Genomic DNA, 19,708 nt, shown 5'->3' on the forward strand with positions numbered 1-19,708 from the left:
CCCCTCCCTCCCTCCCTCCCTCCCCCCTCCCCCCCTCTTCCCCCCCTCCCTCCCCGTGTCTCTCTCTGCGTGGTTTTCACCTTCCCCACCTCCCCCCCTCCCCCCTCCCCGTGTCTCTCTCTGCGTGGATCCCCCCTCCCTCCCTCCGCCTCATTATCGGCCTCTCCACTGCCGAACTATCACCTCTCGCACCACCGAAGGCAAAGATGCCCCGGGTAGCCTCCCGCAGGCTCGCCGGGGCAAGTGCTGTTCGTGGCGCCTATGAAGGCTACCCGCACTGTGGGTACACCTCTAAGGGTGGAGGGGAGGGGAGGGGGGGGGGGGCAGCAACCACCCAGTCCCGGCCGCCTTTGTCTCCCCTGGTGGTGATGTCTAGCGCACGCGCCCGCTAATGACTTGAGGTCGAGTCGATCTAGGGGTGGGCCACAAGGGCACCGGTGCAGGCGATCGTCACCGGTGATGGGTCGCGAGCGGGAATCGAACTCGGGTCGTGGTGACGTCACCACGACCACCACGTGGCGGTGGACGTCACCACGGCGCTCGTGCCAGGCTAGGTGCACTTTGAGACGACGCCACCATCACCACCACCTCCACCACCACGTGACGGTGACGTCACCACGGCGCTCGTGCCAGGCTAGGTGCACTTTGAGACGACGCCAATACCATCACCACCTCCACCTCCACCACCACCACCACCTCCACCACCACCCCCCACCACCACCACGTGGCGGTGACGTCACCACGGCGCTCGTGCCAGGCTAGGTGCACTTTGAGACGACGCCAATACCATCACCACCACCACCTCCACCACCACCACCACCACGTGGCGGTGACGTCACACACGGCGCTCGTGCCAGGCTAGGTGCACTTTGAGACGACGCCAATACCATCACCACCACCACCTCCACCACCACCTCCACCACCACCACCACGTGGCAGTGACGTCACCACGGCGCTCGTGCCAGGCTAGGTGCACTTTGAGACGACGCCACCATCATCACCTCCACCTCCACCACCACCACCACGTGGGCGGTGACGTCACCACGGCGCTCGTGCCAGGCTAGGTGCACTTTGAGACGACGCCAATACCATCACCACCACCACCACCTCCACCACCTCCCACCCCGTCTCTCCTCTCTCTCTCCTCCCCTCCGTCTCGCCTCTGTATCCTCCTACATGAATCATTCAGCAGGGTCCACGCTCGCTACGTCCCCCTAATGAGGAGTTTAACATCGCCCGCGGCCAGGATTACTGCGGATTTACAAAAAATTACCCGGCGAAACACAGACCCCGCGCTCTCTCTGTGAGCGTGAGACGGGCGTGCGTGTGTGTGTGTGTCTCTGTCTGTCTGTGTGTGAGTGGGTGTCTGTGTGTCTGTGTGTGTCTGTGTGTGAGTGGGTGTGTGTGTCTGTGTGTGAGTGGGTGTGTGTGTCTGTGTGTGTCTGTGTGTGAGTGTGTGTCTGTGTGTGTCTGTGTGTGTCTGTGTGTGTGTCTCTGTGTGTGTCTGTCTATGTGTGTCTGTGTGTGAGTGGATGTCTCTGTGGGTGTCTCTGTCTGTGTGAGTGGGTGTGTGTGTCTGTGTGTGTCTGTGTGTGAGTGGGTGTGTGTGTCTGTGTGTGAGTGGGTGTGTGTGTCTGTGTGTGTCTGTGTGTGAGTGGGTGTGTGTGTCTGTGTGTGAGTGGTGTGTGTGTGTCTGTGTGTGTCTGTGTGTGAGTGGATGTCTCTGTGGGTGTCTCTGTCTGTGTGAGTGGGTGTGTGTGAGTGGGTGTGTGTCTGTGTCTATGTGTGAGTGGGTGTGTCTCTGTGTGTGTGTGAGTGGGTGTGTGTCGTGTGAGTGTGTATGTCTGTGTGTGTGTGTGTCTATGTGTGTGTGTGAGTGTGTCTCTGTGTGTGTGTCTGTTGTCTGTGTCTCTGTGTGTGTCTGTCTATGTGTTCTGTGTGTGTCTGTGTGTGTGTGCGTCTGTGTGTAAGTGGGGGTCTGTGTGTGTGTGTCTCTGTCTGTGTGTCTCTGTGTGTGAGTGTGTGTGTCTGTGTGTCTCTGTGTGTGTGTGAGTGTGTGTCTGTGTGTGAGTCTGTGTGTGTCTCTGTGTGTGTCTGTGTGTGTCTGTGAGTGGGTGTCTCTATTGTGTGTGAGTGTCTGTGTGTGGTGTCTGTGTGTCTCTGTGTGAATGGGTATGTCTGTGTGTCTCTATCTGTGTGTGTGTCTGTGTGTCTCTGTCTGTGTGTGTGGTCTGTCTGTGTGTGAGTGTGTGTGTCTGTGTGTGTGTCTGTCTCTGTGTGTGTGTCTGTGTGTGTGAGTGGGTGTGTGTGTGTCTGTGTCTCTGTGTTGTGAGTGTGTTGTGTGTCTGTGTGTGTGTGTCTCTGTCTGTGTGTGAGTGTCTGTGTGTGTCTCTGTCTGTGTGTGAGTCTGTGTGTGGTGTGTCTGTGGGTGTGTGTGTCTGTGTGTGTGTCTGTGTGTGTGTCTGTGTGTGAGTGGGTGTCTCTGTGTCTGTGTGGGAGTGGGTGTCTGTGTGTGTGTCTGTGTCCCTGTGTGTCTGTGTGTGAGTTGGTGTGTGTGTCTGTGTCTCTGTCTGTGTGTGTGTCTCTGTGTGTGTGTGAGTGGGTCTCTCTGTGTGTCTCTGTCTGTGGGTGTGTGTGTCTCTGTGTGTCAGTGGGTGTGTGTCTGTGTGTCTGTGTGTCTGTGTGTGTGTGTGTCTCTGTCTGTGTGTCTCTGTCTGTCTGTGTGTGAGTGTCTGCATGACAGAGGCTTGCCTGATGCTGTAGGATTGCCACGTGGACTCTGTTAGAGTCGTGTGACACTGGGGGAGACAAAGGCGGCCGGGCGTGGTGGTGCTGACCACCCCCCCCCCCCCCCTCTGTGTGTGCCACAGTGCCGGTAGCCTTTACAGGGCGCTGCTGCTACTCGCTACTCACTGCACTTGCCCCTACGGAGCCTCTGGGCTATACGGCGCGTGAGGGAACTTTTGTCTTTGCGTCTGTGTACGTGTTGGGGCGGGGAGCGGTGGCGCAGTGGTTAGCGCACCAAGCTTTCTTGTTGGAACCGCCCGAGTTCGACTCCCGGTTCACGGCTGCCATCAGTGCAGGAGCCTGGAGTAGCGTGTTGTTGTTGTTTTTATAAAGGGGCCCTAAATGAAAAAGAAAATTACGGAAATTTAACATAAACTATGATATTAACACACACGAAATGTGTGTTTTTAAATCCTTTATATTAGGTTCGCTTGCTTGCTTAGGACCGTGCAAATCTTTCGGTCGTTTTTTTAACCCACTTCCCGTGATCCAATCGAGCTGACATTTTGCACACAGACTCGTTCTGCGTGACAATGCATTTTCGTGAAAAAAAAATCCTAAATTTTACACTGTTTAGGGAAACATTTTTTTATATTTAATTACCAATTGTTTAATGCTGCCAGACAATCATCTGACCCATAGGTGGCAGCCATCTCAAGCCAGAGGACGAGAGGACTCTAGCCGCCACGCATATAAAGGATTTATAGTGAAAAACTTTGTTTTTACGGGTTAATTTTTTTTCATTTGCTATACGGCCAGAGAATTCGACGAATCGCTAACCCGAAACACCCGGTCGTTCGTAAAAAAAAAGTCGAAGGCGGTGTAGTACTATAGTAATCGAGCAAGTGCAGAATCACCGAACGCGGAATTGATGATAGCTTGAGGGCGTTGAGCGCGGGGGCCTTTGGAAGTGCGTGTCTACGTAGCTACATGTGTGTAGTAGCTACTACATGTGTAGCTACTACACACGTGTAGTTACTTGTGTAGCTACATCGTCACCATCATCACCATCATCACCACGACCTCCTGTAGACCAGGCGAGGTAGTCAACATCTCATAGCCACCGTGATGATGATGATGAGAGAGAGAAAGACGCAAACTCCAAATCTACAGCAGCAGCAGCAGGCATCGTCAGGGATGGGATGGAACCCACGACCTCCTGTAGTCCAGGCGAGGTAGTCAACATCTCGCCCGTACTTAACCCGAACCACGGGCGGGTGCTTTGGGCGCCCCCTGGGTTGACTCGGCCCTAAAACAAAAATGTTTGGGGATGAATGGAACCAACACGCAGAACCACGGGTGCATCTCCACCCCCCCTCGTCCCCATCACCCCCCTCCCATCACCCGCTCCCCATCACCCCCCTCCCCATCACCCCCTCCCCCCCATCACACCCCCCCCCCATCACACCACCCCCCCCCCACCCTCGCGATCCTATCCCCCAGGGATCCAATTAGGGGAGTGCTGAGGCCTCCCCTCTCCTGGCGAGGGTTTCCACGTGGAAAAATGGAAGCGTCAATGGGTCCAGGACCCCCCCTCGCCCCCACCCACCCACCCCTCCTAAGCCCCTCCTCCTTCATAAGCCCCTCCTCCCTCCCTTCCTAAGCCCCCCCCCCTTCATAAGCTCCTCCTCCCTCCCTTCTTAAGCCCCCCCCCACCCCAGTTTGCCCATAGGGGTGTACCCCCGATCTGTGGATGGGGGGTGGAGGAGGGTGATGGAGGGGGTGGAGGGAGGGGAGTAGAGGGGGGTGGAGGGAGGGGGGGTGGAGGGGGGTAGAGGGGGATGGAGGGAGGGGGGGTGGAGGGGTGTAGAGGGGGATGGAGGGGGGGGTGGAGGGGGGGTGAAGGGGGGTGGAGAGGGGGGTGTGGAGGGTGATGGAGGGGGGGGGGTGGAGGGGGTGGAGGGGGGTGGAGGGGGGGGGTGGAGGGGGGGTGAAGGGGGGTGGAGGGGGGGTGAAGGGGGGTGGAGGGGGGGTGAAGGGGGGTGGAGAGCGGGTGAAGGGGGGGTGGAGGGGGGGTGGAGGGGGGGTGATGGGGGGGGGGGTGGAGGGGGGGTGGAGGGGGATGGAGGGGGGGTAGAAGGGGGGTGGAGGGTGGGGTGGAGGGGGGTGGAGGGGGGGTGGAGGGGGATGGAGGGGGGGTAGAAGGGGGGTGGAGGGGGGGTGTGGAGGGGGGGGGTGTACCTCGTAGCCTGGGGTAGAGGAGACACCACCACCATCACAACCACCACCACCACCATCACAACCACCACCACCACATTGATCTTCATCCAGCAGTGGAGAGACCACGGTGGTGGTGATTACACTGATAGCAATGATTTCCTTTTGCCGTGTTCATAGGGGGAAGGGGGGGGGGGCGATGGGGGGGGGATGATCACCCCCCCCCCCCACTCCCATCACCCCCCACTACCCCCCCCCCCGCTCCCATCACCCCCCCAACTTCTCATCTCTTGGCAGGAAATCTTTGCGGCTCAACTGGCCATGCCGACCTTGTGATCGGCCCTTCATTGATTTTACGTCTTCCCAAGCCACGCACTGGGGGAGAGACAAAGGCGGTCGGGCGTGGTGCTGGCCACTAGGCAAAGACAAAGGTCCCCCGTGTAGCCTGTAATGGACTGTCGGGGCAAGGGATGGCCGGCATCACGCCCGACCGCCTTTGTCTCCCCAGCGGTGATGTTCAAGCACCGCACCGGGTACTCATTTGAGGCTGAGTCGACCTACGGGAAGCGCCAGGAACGGTTCCAGATAGTCATCACTGGGTGTTGGCCGTGATGATGATGATGAGAGAGACGCAAACTCCAAATCTACAGCAGCAATAGGCATCGTCAGGATTGGGATGGAACCCACGACCTCCTGTAGCCCAAGCGAGGTAGTTAACATCTCCTACTCACCCTGATGATGATGATGAGAGAGACGCAAACTCCAAATCTACAGCAGCAGCAGCAGGCGTCGTCAGGGTCGGGATGGAACTCACGACCTCCTGTAGACCAGGCGAGGTAGTCAACATCTCCCACCCACGATGGCACCCCCACCCACCTCTCTCATAGACAGCGTGTGCCGTGCCGACCTTTTCGTCGGTGCTGCACTTGCCCCAGCATCCCGATGTGGGCTACACGGGTCAGCTTTACCTTTGTCTTTGTATCACCCCCCCCCCCACCCCCACAGGTGCTACCACACCTGGACACGTTCCGCTCACCGAAGGAGCGTGAGGCGGCCTTCAAGTCGCTCAGACCTGCAGGCCAACTAGGCAAGCTTGGAGGGCCCCAGGTGGCCTAGGCCCAGATCATCAAACTCCACGTTGATGGCAGTCGGTGGTGATGGTGGTGGTGGAGATGGTGGTGATGGTGGTGGTGGAGATGGTGGTGGTGGTGGAGATGGTGGTGATGGTGGTGGTGGAGATGGTGATGATGGTGGTAGTGGAGATGGTGGTGATGGTGTGGTGACCGTGGTGGTGATGGTGGTGGTGGAGATGGTGGTGATGGTGTGGTGGAGATGGTGGTGATGGTGTGGTGACCTTGGTGGTGATGGTGGTGGTGGTGATGGTGGTGGTGGAAATGGTGGTGATGGTGGTGGTGGAGATGGTGGTGATGGTGGTGGTGGAGATGGTGGGGATGGTGGTGGAGATGGTGGTGATGTTGTGGTGGAGATGGTGGTGATGGTGGTGGTGGAGATGGTGGTGATGGTGGTGGTGGAGATGGTGGTGATGGTGTGGTAACCGGGGTGGTGATGGTGGTGGTGGTGATGGTGTGGTGACCGTGGTGGTGATGGTGGTGGTGGAGATGGTGGTGATGGTGGTGGTGGAGATGGTGGTGATGGTGTGGTGACCGTGGTGGTGATGGTAGCGACGGTGGTGGCGATGGTGTTGGTGGTGGTGATGATGGTCACAGTGATGGTGTTGATGGTGGTGATGATGGAATGGTGACAGTGGTGGTGACGGTGGTGGTGACGGTGTGATGGTATTGATGGTGGTGGTGATAATAGTGGTGATGATGGGAATGGTGACAGTTGTGGTGACGGTGGTGGTGATGGGATGGTGGCAGTGATGGTGATGTTGAGGGTGGTGTCAACTGTGGTGGTGGTGACAGTGGTGGTAGTGATGATGGTGGTGGAGATGATGATGATGGTGGTGATGATGGGAATGGTGACAGTTGTGGTGACGGTGGTGGTGATGGGATGGTGGCAGTGATGGTGATGTTGAGGTTGGTGTCAACTGTGGTGATGGTGACAGTGGTGGTAGTGATGGTAATGGCGACGATGCTGATGATGGGGCCAGTGATGGTGATGATGATGATAATCCTCCGTTTGCCACTTGATTTTCCCACCGTCTCTATCCGTACCAAATAAAAAAAAACCCTTCAAACCATTTGGCCTCCTCTTCCCTCATCTGTCGCGCGACTTAACACAAATATCGGAGGTATGCACACCAACAAAATATTCCACGTATATTTAAAACACATTGTCCTGCGGAGGGAGCTGGTAGGAACGTCGGGTTGCTCGGTCAATGGCCTGCAGGGTCAACGGCCAGGGCGTGGTGTATTCCGCAAATATGCCCGACTGTGAGGGCGGGCACAAGCCGGCGTGAGTAGGTGAAACGTTGAGTTTTATAAGGGCACCACGGGGTGACCAGCCCCTCCCCACCCAGCCCCACCCAGCCCCACCCAGCCCCACCCAGCCCCACCCTCCCTACCCAGCCCCTCCCCACCCTCCCCTCCCCATCCAGCCCCTCCCCTCCCTCCCTCCCCACCCAGCCCCTCCCCACCCTCCCCTCTCCACCCAGCCCCACCCCTCCCACCCCCCACCCAGCCCCACCCTCCCCACCCAGCCCCTCCCCACCCTCTCCACCCAGCCCCTCCCCACCCTCCCCTCTCCACCCAGCCCCACCCCTCCCATTTTTGGATGCACGATGCACGGACGGACACAATAATCTCCTGTGGGCTGGTGGAACCAGGTGGTTCCTACCAGTATAAAAATGTGTATTTACATCGCATTAGCCGTTCGGAATTGTGTGCGAGTGGATATCAGAACATTTGTTTATTTGAGGAATCCAATGAGCTATAAACCGTTTTACTCACAGATGTCATGCACACGGGATTAGAACGTTACCACAACAACACATCCATACTATGGGAACCTCATTTGCCAGTAAAAATATGATAATTGTTTTTTTACCCTTCTATCTGGCAACAAAACTGACACCTTTTTTACAAGGAGTCATGTTTGCATAGACCACAATACCTGCAGTCATAATGCAAAAAAAACATAACTCTGATAATGTATGTGCACTGTCCTTGAAGTTGATTGGTCCACACCCGAGACAGCTTTCCTTAGAGCCTAGTCTCAAATGGTGTTGGACCAGATGACGCCAAAAGGCGCACAACTCAAAGACAATGAACCATCAGAGTATGAGAGCTCGGGGTAAAGCATTTGCATTACGACTGCAGGTATTGTGGTCTATGCAAACATGACTCCTTGTAAAAAAAAGGGTGTCAGTTTTGTTGCCAGATAGAAGGGTAAAAAACCAATTAACACATCCATAGTGGAGTTTTTTTTTGGGTTAGATCGCGTAAATATATAAATGTGTCGTTAAAACCCACCACCACCCGACACAGCCAACTAGTGAGGGTTGTCACGTAAAAAGAACGTGGCCAATTCGTCACTAGTACAGCACTAGTGTGTAGTGTAGTGTATTGTGTAGTGTAGTGTATAGTGTTGTGTATAGTGTAGTGTATAGTAATGTAGTGTATAGTAGAGTATAGTGTAGTGTATAGTAGTGTAGTGTATAGTAGTGTATAGTGTAGTGTATAGTAGTGTAGTGTATAGTAGTGTAGTGTATAGTAGAGTATAGTGTAGTGTATAGTAGAGTATAGTGTAGTGTATAGTAGTGTAGTTTATAGTGTAGTGTATAGTAGTGTATAGTAGTGTATAGTGTAGTGTGTAGTGTAGTGTATAGTGTAGTAGTGTAGTGTATAGTGTATAGTAGTGTAGTGTATAGTGTGGAGTGTAGTGTATAGTGTAGTGTGTAGTGTAGTGTATAGTAGTGTAGTGTATAGTGTAGTGTGTGAGTGTAGTGTATAGTAGAACCAGTGGTATCTACATCTACAGAACGTGAAGAACCAGTGGCATCTACATCTGCAGAACGTGAAGAACCAGTGGCATCTACATCTACAGAACGTGAAGAACCAGTGGCATCTACATTTGCAGAACGTGAAGAACCAGTGGTATCTACATCTACAGAACGTGAAGAACCAGTGGCATCTACATCTGCAGAACGTGAAGAACCAGTGGCATCTACATCTGTAGAACATGAAGAACCAGTGGCATCTACATCTGCAGAACGTGAAGAACCAGTGGCATCTACATCTACAGAACGTGAAGAACCAGTGGCATCTACATCTGTAGAACATGAAGAACCAGTGGCATCTACATCTGCAGAACGTGAAGAACCAGTGGCATCTACATCTGCAGAACGTGAAGAACCAGTGGCATCTACATCTGTAGAACGTGAAGAACCAGTGACATCTACATCTACAGAAAGTGAAGAACCAGTGGCATCTACATCTACAGAACGTGAAGAACCAGTGGCATCTACATCTGCAGAACGTGAAGAACCAGTGGCATCTACATCTGCAGAACGTGAAGAACCAGTGACATCTACATCAACAGAACGTGAAGAACCAGTGGCGTCTACATCTACAGAACGTGAAGAACCAGTGACATCTACATCTACAGAACGTGAAGAACCAGTGGCGTCTACATCTACAGAACGTGAAGAACCAGTGGCATCTACATCAACAGAACGTGAAGAACCAGTGGCGTCTACATCTACAGAACGTGAAGAACCAGTGGCATCTACATCAACAGAACGTGAAGAACCAGTGGCGTCTACATCTACAGAACGTGAAGAACCAGTGGCATCTACATCTACAGAACGTGAAGAACCAGTGGCATCTACATCAACAGAACGTGAAGAACCAGTGGCGTCTACATCTACAGAACGTGAAGAACCAGTGACATCTACATCTACAGAACATGAAGAACCAGTGGCATCTACATCTACAGAACGTGAAGAACCAGTGGCATCTGCAGAACATGAAGAACCAGTGGCATCTACATCTGCAGAACATGAAGAACCAGTGGCATCTACATCTACAGAACGTGAAGAACCAGTGGCATCTACAGAACATGAAGAACCAGTGGCATCTACATCTGCAGAACGTGAAGAACCAGTGGCATCTACATCTGCAGAACGTGAAGAACCAGTGGCATCTACATCTACAGAACGTGAAGAACCAGTGGCATCTACATCTGCAGAACGTGAAGAACCAGTGGCATCTGCAGAACGTGAAGAACCAGTGTCATCTGCATCTGCAGAACGTGAAGAACCAGTGACATCTGCAGAACGTGAAGAACCAGTGGCATCTACATCTGCAGAACGTGAAGAACCAGTGGCATCTACATCTGCAGAACGTGAAGAACCAGTGGCATCTACATCTGCAGAACATGAAGAACCAGTGACATCTACATCTGCAGAACGTGAAGAACCAGTGACATCTACATCTGCAGAACGTGAAGAACCAGTGGCATCTACATCTGCAGAACGTGAAGAACCAGTGGCATCTACATCTACAGAACGTGAAGAACCAGTGGCATCTACAGAACGTGAAGAACCAGTGGCATCTACATCTACAGAACAAGAAGAACCAGTGGCATCTACATCTACAGAACGTGAAGAACCAGTGGCATCTACAGAACGTGAAGAACCAATGGCATCTACATCTACAGAACATGAAGAACCAGTGGCATCTGCATCTACAGAACGTGAAGAACCAGTGGTATCTACAGAACGTGAAGAACCAGTGGCATCTACATCTACAGAACATGAAGAACCAGTGGCATCTACATCTACAGAACGTGAAGAACCAGTGGCATCTACAGAACGTGAAGAACCAGTGGCATCTACATCTACAGAACATGAAGAACCAGTGGCATCTACATCTACAGAACGTGAAGAACCAGTGGCATCTACAGAACGTGAAGAACCAGTGGCATCTACATCTACAGAACATGAAGAACCAGTGGCATCTACATCTACAGAACGTGAAGAACCAGTGGCATCTACAGAACGTGAAGAACCAGTGGCATCTACATCTACAGAACATGAAGAACCAGTGGCATCTACATCTACAGAACGTGAAGAACCAGTGGCATCTACAGAACGTGAAGAACCAGTGGCATCTTCATCTACAGAACATGAAGAACCAGTGGCATCTACAGAACGTGAAGAACCAGTGGCATCTACATCTACAGAACATGAAGAACCAGTGACATCTACATCTGCAGAACGTGAAGAACCAGTGACATCTACATCTGCAGAACATGAAGAACCAGTGGCATCTACATCTGCAGAACGTGAAGAACCAGTGGCATCTACATCTACAGAACGTGAAGAACCAGTGGCATCTACATCTACAGAACGTGAAGAACCAGTGGCATCTACAGAACGTGAAGAACCAGTGGCATCTACATCTACAGAACATGAAGAACCAGTGGCATCTACATCTACAGAACGTGAAGAACCAGTGGCATCTACAGAACGTGAAGGACCAGTGGCATCTACATCTACAGAACATGAAGAACCAGTGGCATCTACATCTGCAGAACGTGAAGAACCAGTGGCATCTACATCTACAGAACGTGAAGAACCAGTGGCATCTACAGAACGTGAAGAACCAGTGGCATCTTCATCTACAGAACATGAAGAACCAGTGGCATCTACATCTACAGAACGTGAAGAACCAGTGGCATCTACATCTACAGAACGTGAAGAACCAGTGGCATCTACAGAACGTGAAGAACCAGTGGCATCTACATCTACAGAACATGAAGAACCAGTGACATCTACATCTGCAGAACGTGAAGAACCAGTGACATCTACATCTGCAGAACATGAAGAACCAGTGGCATCTACATCTGCAGAACGTGAAGAACCAGTGGCATCTACATCTGCAGAACATGAAGAACCAGTGGCATCTACATCTGCAGAACATGAAGAACCAGTGGCATCTACATCTGCAGAACGTGAAGAACCAGTGGCATCTACATCTGCAGAACGTGAAGAACCAGTGGCATCTACATCTACAGAACATGAAGAACCAGTGGCATCTACAGAACGTGAAGAACCAGTGGCATCTACATCTACAGAACGTGAAGAACCAGTGGCATCTACAGAACATGAAGAACCAGTGACATCTACATCTGCAGAACGTGAAGAACCAGTGACATCTACATCTGCAGAACATGAAGAACCAGTGGCATATATATCTACAGAACATGAAGAACCAGTGGCATCTACAGAAAGTGAAGAACCAGTGGCATCTACATCTGAAGAACGTGAAGAACCAGTGGCATCTGCAGAACGTGAAGAACCAGTGGCATCTACATCTACAGAACGTGAAGAACCAGTGTCATCTACATCTGCAGAACGTGAAGAACCAGTGGCATCTACATCTGCAGAACGTGAAGAACCAGTGGCATCTACATCTGCAGAACGTGAAGAACCAGTGGCATCTACATCTACAGAACGTGAAGAACCAGTGGCATCTACATCTACAGAACGTGAAGAACCAGTGGCATCTACATCTACAGAACGTGAAGAACCAGTGGCATCTACATCTACAGAACGTGAAGAACCAGTGGCATCTACATCTACAGAACGTGAAGAACCAGTGGCATCTACAGAACATGAAGAACCAGTGGCATCTACATCTACAGAACGTGAAGAACCAGTGACATCTGCAGAACGTGAAGAACCAGTGGCATCTGCAGAACGTGAAGAACCAGTGTCATCTGCATCTACAGAACGTGAAGAACCAGTGGCATCTGCAGAACGTGAAGAACCAGTGTCATCTGCATCTACAGAACGTGAAGAACCAGTGTCATCTGCATCTGCAGAACGTGAAGAACCAGTGGCATCTACATCTGCAGAACGTGAAGAACCAGTGACATCTACATCTGCAGAACGTGAAGAACCAGTGGCATCTACATCTGCAGAACGTGAAGAACCAGTGTCATCTGCATCTACAGAACGTGAAGAACCAGTGGCATCTACATCTACAGAACGTGAAGAACCAGTGGCATCTACATCTACAGAACATGAAGAACCAGTGGCATCTACATCTACAGAACATGAAGAACCAGTGGCATCTACATCTGCAGAACGTGAAGAACCAGTGACATCTACATCTGCAGAACGTGAAGAACCAGTGGCATCTAGATCTCTGTCCGTGCGTACCCGCTAAGCAGCCCCCCCCGCCACGCACCCCACTCACCACCCCCCCCCCCCCGACTCGCGCTTTGATTCGGGCTCAATTATTCAGGGGGGAGGGGGGGAGTGAGTTGGGAGTGGCCTTTGATGGGGGCCAATTTATGTCGACTTTGAAGGGATCTTCCCCCACCCACCACCACCACCACCACCACCCACCACCACCCACCACCACCTACCTCAGCCCCCCACCCCTAACTCAGCCCCCCACTAAGGCAGCCCCCCCCCCCCTCCTGGGTGTGGTGGGGGGAGTGTGATGCGTGACCACGTGCGTGCCAACGTTGATGAGAGATTTGCAGGATGGTCTCATGGGTTACAGGACACATCGTGGTTGTTGTTGTTGTTGTTGTACAGGGTAGCACCACCACACACAGAGGTTGTTGTTGTTGTTGTACAGGGTAGCACCACCACACAGAGGTTGTTGTTGTTGTACAGGGTAGCACCACCACACACAGAGGTTGTTGTTGTTGTACAGGGTAGCACCACCACACAGAGGTTGTTGTTGTTGTTGTACAGGGTAGCACCACCACACACAGAGGTTGTTGTTGTTGTACAGGGTAGCACCACCACACACAGAGGTTGTTGTTGTTGTACAGGGTAGCACCACCACACAGAGGTTGTTGTTGTTGTACAGGGTAGCACCACCACACACAGAGGTTGTTGTTGTTGTACAGGGTAGCACCACCACACAGAGGTTGTTGTTGTTGTACAGGGTAGCACCACCACACACAGAGGTTGTTGTTGTTGTACAGGGTAGCACCACCACACACAGAGGTTGTTGTTGTTGTACAGGGTAGCACCACCACACACAGAGGTTGTTGTTGTTGTACAGGGTAGCACCACCACACAGAGGTTGTTGTTGTTGTTGTACAGGGTAGCACCACCACACACAGAGGTTGTTGTTGTTGTACAGGGTAGCACCACCACACACAGAGGTTGTTGTTGTTGTACAGGGTAGCACCACCACACACAGAGGTTGTTGTTGTTGTTGTTGTTATAAAGGGTGGAACCACCACACATTGTGGTTGTTGTTGTTGTTGTTGTTTTCCAGGGTGGCCCACAAGTTAGGACACACACACACAGAGAGGGTTATTATCGATCCCCGCTCACGACCAATACCAGCGGCGCGCATTTACATAACAACCCGTCCGTGGGTCTCCCCTAGGTCGACTCTGCCTTCAAATGAGTTCTACCAGTGCGGTGTGTAAACACCGGGAAGACAAAGGCGGCCGTGAGGGGGAGGCTGGTGCCCACACCCCCCCCCCCTCGCGCCCTTCACAGGTTGCCACTCCTCCTCCTCCTACTCGTAGCTGACGGCACTTGCCCCTGCAGTCTGCCGGAGGCTATACGGGCGACGATCGCCTTCATCTTTGTGTTGTCTGCGTCTACGACTCGAGCTGCTGCTGCTGCTGCTGCTGCTACTGCTGCTGCTGCTACTGCTGCTACTGCTGCTACTGCTGCTGCTGCTACTGCTGCTACTGCTGCTGCTGCTGCTACTGCTGCTGCTGCTACTGCTGCTGCTGCTACTGCTGCTGCTGCTACTGCTGCTGCTGCTGCTGCTACTGCTGCTGTTACTGCTGCTACTACTGCTGCTGCTGCTACTGCTGCTGCTACTGCTGCTGCTGCTGCTGCTGCTGCTGCTGCTGCTGCTGCTGCTGCTACTGCTGCTGCTGCTACTGCTGCTGCTGCTACTCTGCTGCTGCTGCTGCTGCTGCTGCTGCTGCTACTGCTGCTGCTGCTACTGCTGCTGCTGCTACTGCTGCTGCTGCTACTACTGCTGCTGCTGCTACTGCTGCTGCTACTGCTGCTGCTGCTACTGCTGCTGCTACTACTGCTGCTGCTGCTGCTACTGCTGCTGCTACTGCTGCTGCTGCTACTGCTGCTGCTACTGCTGCTGCTGCTACTGCTGCTGCTACTACTGCTGCTGCTGCTACTACTGCTGCTGCTGCTACTGCTGCTGCTACTGCTGCTGCTGCTACTGCTGCTGCTGCTACTGCTGCTGCTGCTACTGCTGCTGCTGCTGCTACTGCTGCTGCTGCTGCTACTGCTGCTACTGCTGCTGCTGCTGCTGCTGCTGCTGCTACTGCTGCTGCTACTGCTGCTACTGCTGCTGCTACTGCTGCTGCTGCTGCTGCTGCTGCTGCTACTGCTACTGCTGCTACTGCTGCTGCTGCTGCTACTGCTGCTGCTGCTGCTACTGCTGCTGCTGCTACTGCTGCTACTGCTGCTGCTGCTGCTGCTGCTGCTACTGCTGCTGCTACTGCTACTGCTGCTACTGCTGCTGCTACTGCTGCTGCTGCTACTGCTGCTACTGCTGCTGCTACTGCTGCTGCTACTGCATGATTCATCGTCTCATCCTCGTCAATTATTGAGCCCGGGGGGGCGAGGGGGGGTGGGTGGGGAGGGAGGAGGAAGGGGGGGAGCGGGGGAGGGAGGGTGGGAGAAGGAAGGGGGGAGGGGGTGGGAGGGGAGCAGGAGAGGGTGGGAGGGAGGAGGATGGGGGGGAGGGGGGCGGGGGGGGGGAAGAGGGGGGTAGGAGGGTAGGAGGAGAGGGAGGGGGGAGGAGGATGGGGGGGAGGGGGGCGGGAGGGTGAGAGCGGGCGGGGGGGGTGGAGCAGGAGAGGGGGGGGGGGTGGGCGGGGGGAGGGGGTGGGTAGGAGGGGGGGGGATTAGAGGGTGGGGGGCAGGAGAGGGTGGGAGGGAGGAGGAAGGGTGGGAGGGGAGTGGGAGGGGGGAGAGAAGAGGGGGGAGGGAGGGGAGCAGGAGGGGGGAGGGGGGAGGGGGGAGGGGGGAGGGGGGAGGGGGAGGGGGGAGTGGCGGCCTGCAGGGGGCGCAGCAAGACAGCGGAGAGGACGAGACCCGAGTTCATAAAGATCACTCACCACTCACCCACTCAGTCACCCACTCAGTCATTCACTCACTCAGTCACTCACTCACCCACTCAGTCACTCACTCAGTCAGTCAGTCACTCAGTCAGTAACTCACCCACTCAGTCAGTCACTCACTCACTCAGTCACTCACTCAGTCACTCACTCACTCACCCACTCACCCACTCACTCACTCACTCACCCACTCAGTCACTCACCCACTCACCCACTCAGTCACCCACGCAGTCACCCACTCAGTCACTCACTCACCCACTCAGTCACTCACTCAGTCAGTCAGTCACTCAGTCAGTCACTCACCCACTCAGTCACTCACTCACTCACCCACTCACTCACCCACTCAGTCACTCACTCAGTCACTCACTTACCCACTCACTCACTCACTCATCCACTCACTCACTCACTCACCCACTCACCCACTCAGTCACCCACTCGCTCACCCACTCAGTCACCCACTCACTCACCCACTCACTCACCTACTCACTCACCCACTCATTCACTCACTCAGTCACCCACTCACTCACTCAGTCACTCACTCACCCACTCAGTCACCCACTCGCTCACCCACTCACTCACCCACTCACTCAGTCACTCACTCACCCACTCAGTCACCCACTCGCTCACCCACTCGCTCACCCACTCAGTCACCCACTCACTCACCCACTCACTCACCCACTCAGTCACTCACTCACTCACTCACCCACTCACTCACCCACTCAGTCACCCAGTCACTCACTCAATCACTCAGTCACTCACTCAGTCAGTCACTCAGTCACTCACCCACTCACCTCCTCAACCACCCACTCACTCACCTACTCACTCACCCACTTACTCACCCACTCACTCACCCACTCACTCAGTCACTCACCCACTCACTCACCCACGAACTCTCTCACTCATCCACTCACTCTCTCACCTACCAACCCTCTCACTCACTCACCGACTCACTCACCCACTTACTCACCCACCAACTCCCTCACTCACTCACTCACTCTCTCTCACCCACCAACTCTCTCACTCACTCACCAACTCACTCTCTCCCCCACCAACTGACTCACTCACCAACTCTCTCACTCACCAACTCACCCACCCATCAACTCACTCACTCGCCAACACTCTCACTCACCAACGCTCTCACTCACTCACCCACCAACTCACTCACCCACCAACTCACTCACCCACCAACTCTCTCACCCACCAACTCTCTCACTCACCTACTCACCCACCCACCAACTTTCTCACTCACTCACCAACCCTCTCACTCACTCAGCGACTCACTCACTCACTCACCCTCTCACTCACTCAACAACCCTCTCACTCACCGACTCACTCACCCACTCACTCTCCCACCAACTCACTCACTCACCAACTCACTCACTCACTCACCAACTCTCTCACTCACCGACTCACTCACTCACCAACACCCTCACCCACCAACCCTTTCACCAACCCTCTCACTCACTCACCCACCAACCCTCTAACAGACTGTAGGGGCAAGTGCTGTTAGCGAGCAGAACCTATGAAGGCTACCGGCACTGGCACACGAGGGGGTGGGTGGCGAGCACCACGCCCGGCCGCCTTTGTCTCCCCAGTGGCGATGTTTGCTACGCACACAGCACAAGGTAACTCATTTGAGGCTGAGTCGATCTAGGGGAGGGCCAGGAACCGGTTTCAGATAATCGTCAGTGGGTGGTGTTGGTGGCCGTGAGCGGGAATCGAACTCGCCAGGTTCGTAGCGTAGCGTAGCGCTAACCGCTGCGCCACCGCTCCCACTCACATACACAGATAAAGACAAAGATCCCCCGTATAGCCTCAACAGACTGTTGGGGCAAGTGCTGTTAGTGAGCGCATAGATACACACACACACATACACACACATATACATAGCTACACACACATACAGAGCCACATACACACATACACACATTAACAGATACACAAACACAACTACATACACACACATACACATAGATACACATAGACACACAACAACAACAACCGCCATTCGCCACTAAGTGGTGGTGACGTCACCACGACGCTTGTGCCAGGCCATGTGCACCTTGAGGCCACGTGAAGTGTCGAACGCCCGCTGGCAGGAGGTCACGGGGCAGACCCAGCAGGTGCCACGGGTCGACTGACCGAGATGACCGAGATGACTGGCTGATGCACCACCTGTGCCCCCTACTGTGCCAACTTGCTGTGCTTTAGCCACCCGGCGCTCCGCTCGTTGTTGTGAGCGTCGCTCCTCCGCCCTCCGTTGTTGTTGGAGGGCGACTGCCTCCAACTGCCCAGTAGCGTCCTTCACGAGCCTCCTCCACTGAGGCCGATCTTGACACCGCTGGTACCAGTCATCGGCAAGTCCACTCAGCTCCACGTCCTCCTGTACCACGTCACTCCATCTCTTCTCTAGGCTGTGCCGCGCCCGTTTAGCCCCCTCGATCCGGCCGAACAAAAGCTGTTTAGGCATGCGGTGGCTGGGCATGCGGGCTACATGACCCAGCCAACGCAGCCTTGCCTGCCGGAGGAGCTCACACATACACACATAGATATACACACACAAAGACAAAGATCCCCCATATAGCCTTAACAGACTGTAGGGTCAAGTGCTGTTAGCGAGCACCTATGAAGGCCGGAACGGTACACGAGGGGGGTGGGTGGCCAGCACCACGCCCGACCGCCTTTGTCTCCCTAGTGGCGATGTTTACACACCGCACCAGGTACTCATTTGAGGCTGAGTCGACCTAGGGGAGGACCGGGACCGGTTCAGATAATCGTCACTGGTGTTGGCCGTGAGCGGGAATCGAACACACATAGACACACACACACACATAGACACATAGACACACACACATAGACACATAGACACACACACATACACATAGATACACACACAAAATACAAAGATCCCCCGTATATCCTTAATAGACTGAAGGGGCAAGTGCTGTTAGCGAGCACCTATAAAGGCCCGCACGGCACACCACGCCCGGCCGCCTTTGTCTCCCCAGTGGCGATGTTTACGCGAAGCACCAGGTAACTCATTTGAGGCTGAGTTGACCTAGGGGAGGCCCAGGACCGGTTCAGATAATCGTCACTGGTGGTGTTGGCCGTGATCTGGAATCGAACTCGGGTCGCCAGGTTCGTAGCGTAGCGTAGCGCTAACCACGAGACAAAGACAAAGATCCCCTGTATAGCCTTGACAGACTGTAGGGGCAAGTGCTGTTAGCGAGCACCTATGAAGGCCGGAACGGTACACACACACAGTGACACACACACACAGATACATAGATACATATATACATAGATACATATATATAGATACATATATATATAGATACACACACACAGATACATAGATACACACACGAATATATATACACACATACATAGATACACACACAGATACACACATACATAGATACACACACACACATATACACACACATATACACGTATATATACACACACACATACATAGATATACACACACACAGACACAGATACACACACAAACACACATATATATAGATACATACACATACATAGATACACACTTACACACACAGATATACACACACACACACGCAGATACACACACACACACATAGATACACACACACACACACGCAGACACACATAGATACACACACACACATATAGATACATAGATACACATAGATACACACACATATAGATACATATAGATACATACACAAAGATA

The 19,708-nt window shown here is 53.6% G+C and overlaps 1 protein-coding gene across 3 annotated transcripts in view; it reads left to right on the top strand.

The window, feature by feature from the left end:
• The window catches only part of CFAP77 (cilia and flagella associated protein 77), an 83,258-nt gene extending 76,111 nt beyond the window's left edge, over positions 1–7,147 (top strand). For 2 of the 3 annotated variants that reach the window (XM_078883039.1, XM_078883038.1), the window contains one exon: positions 5,950–7,147. In XM_078883039.1, coding sequence (XP_078739165.1) covers positions 5,950–6,060 — 111 coding nt within the window. In that variant the 3' untranslated portion in view covers positions 6,061–7,147. The remainder of the gene's footprint in view (positions 1–5,949) is intronic. The other variant, XR_013640641.1, reaches the window with a different exon arrangement.
• The last annotated feature ends 12,561 nt before the right edge of the window (positions 7,148–19,708 follow it).

Source organism: Lampetra fluviatilis, chromosome 68 (assembly GCF_964198595.1).
Source record: "Lampetra fluviatilis chromosome 68, kcLamFluv1.1, whole genome shotgun sequence".
Classification (NCBI taxonomy): domain Eukaryota; kingdom Metazoa; phylum Chordata; class Hyperoartia; order Petromyzontiformes; family Petromyzontidae; genus Lampetra; species Lampetra fluviatilis.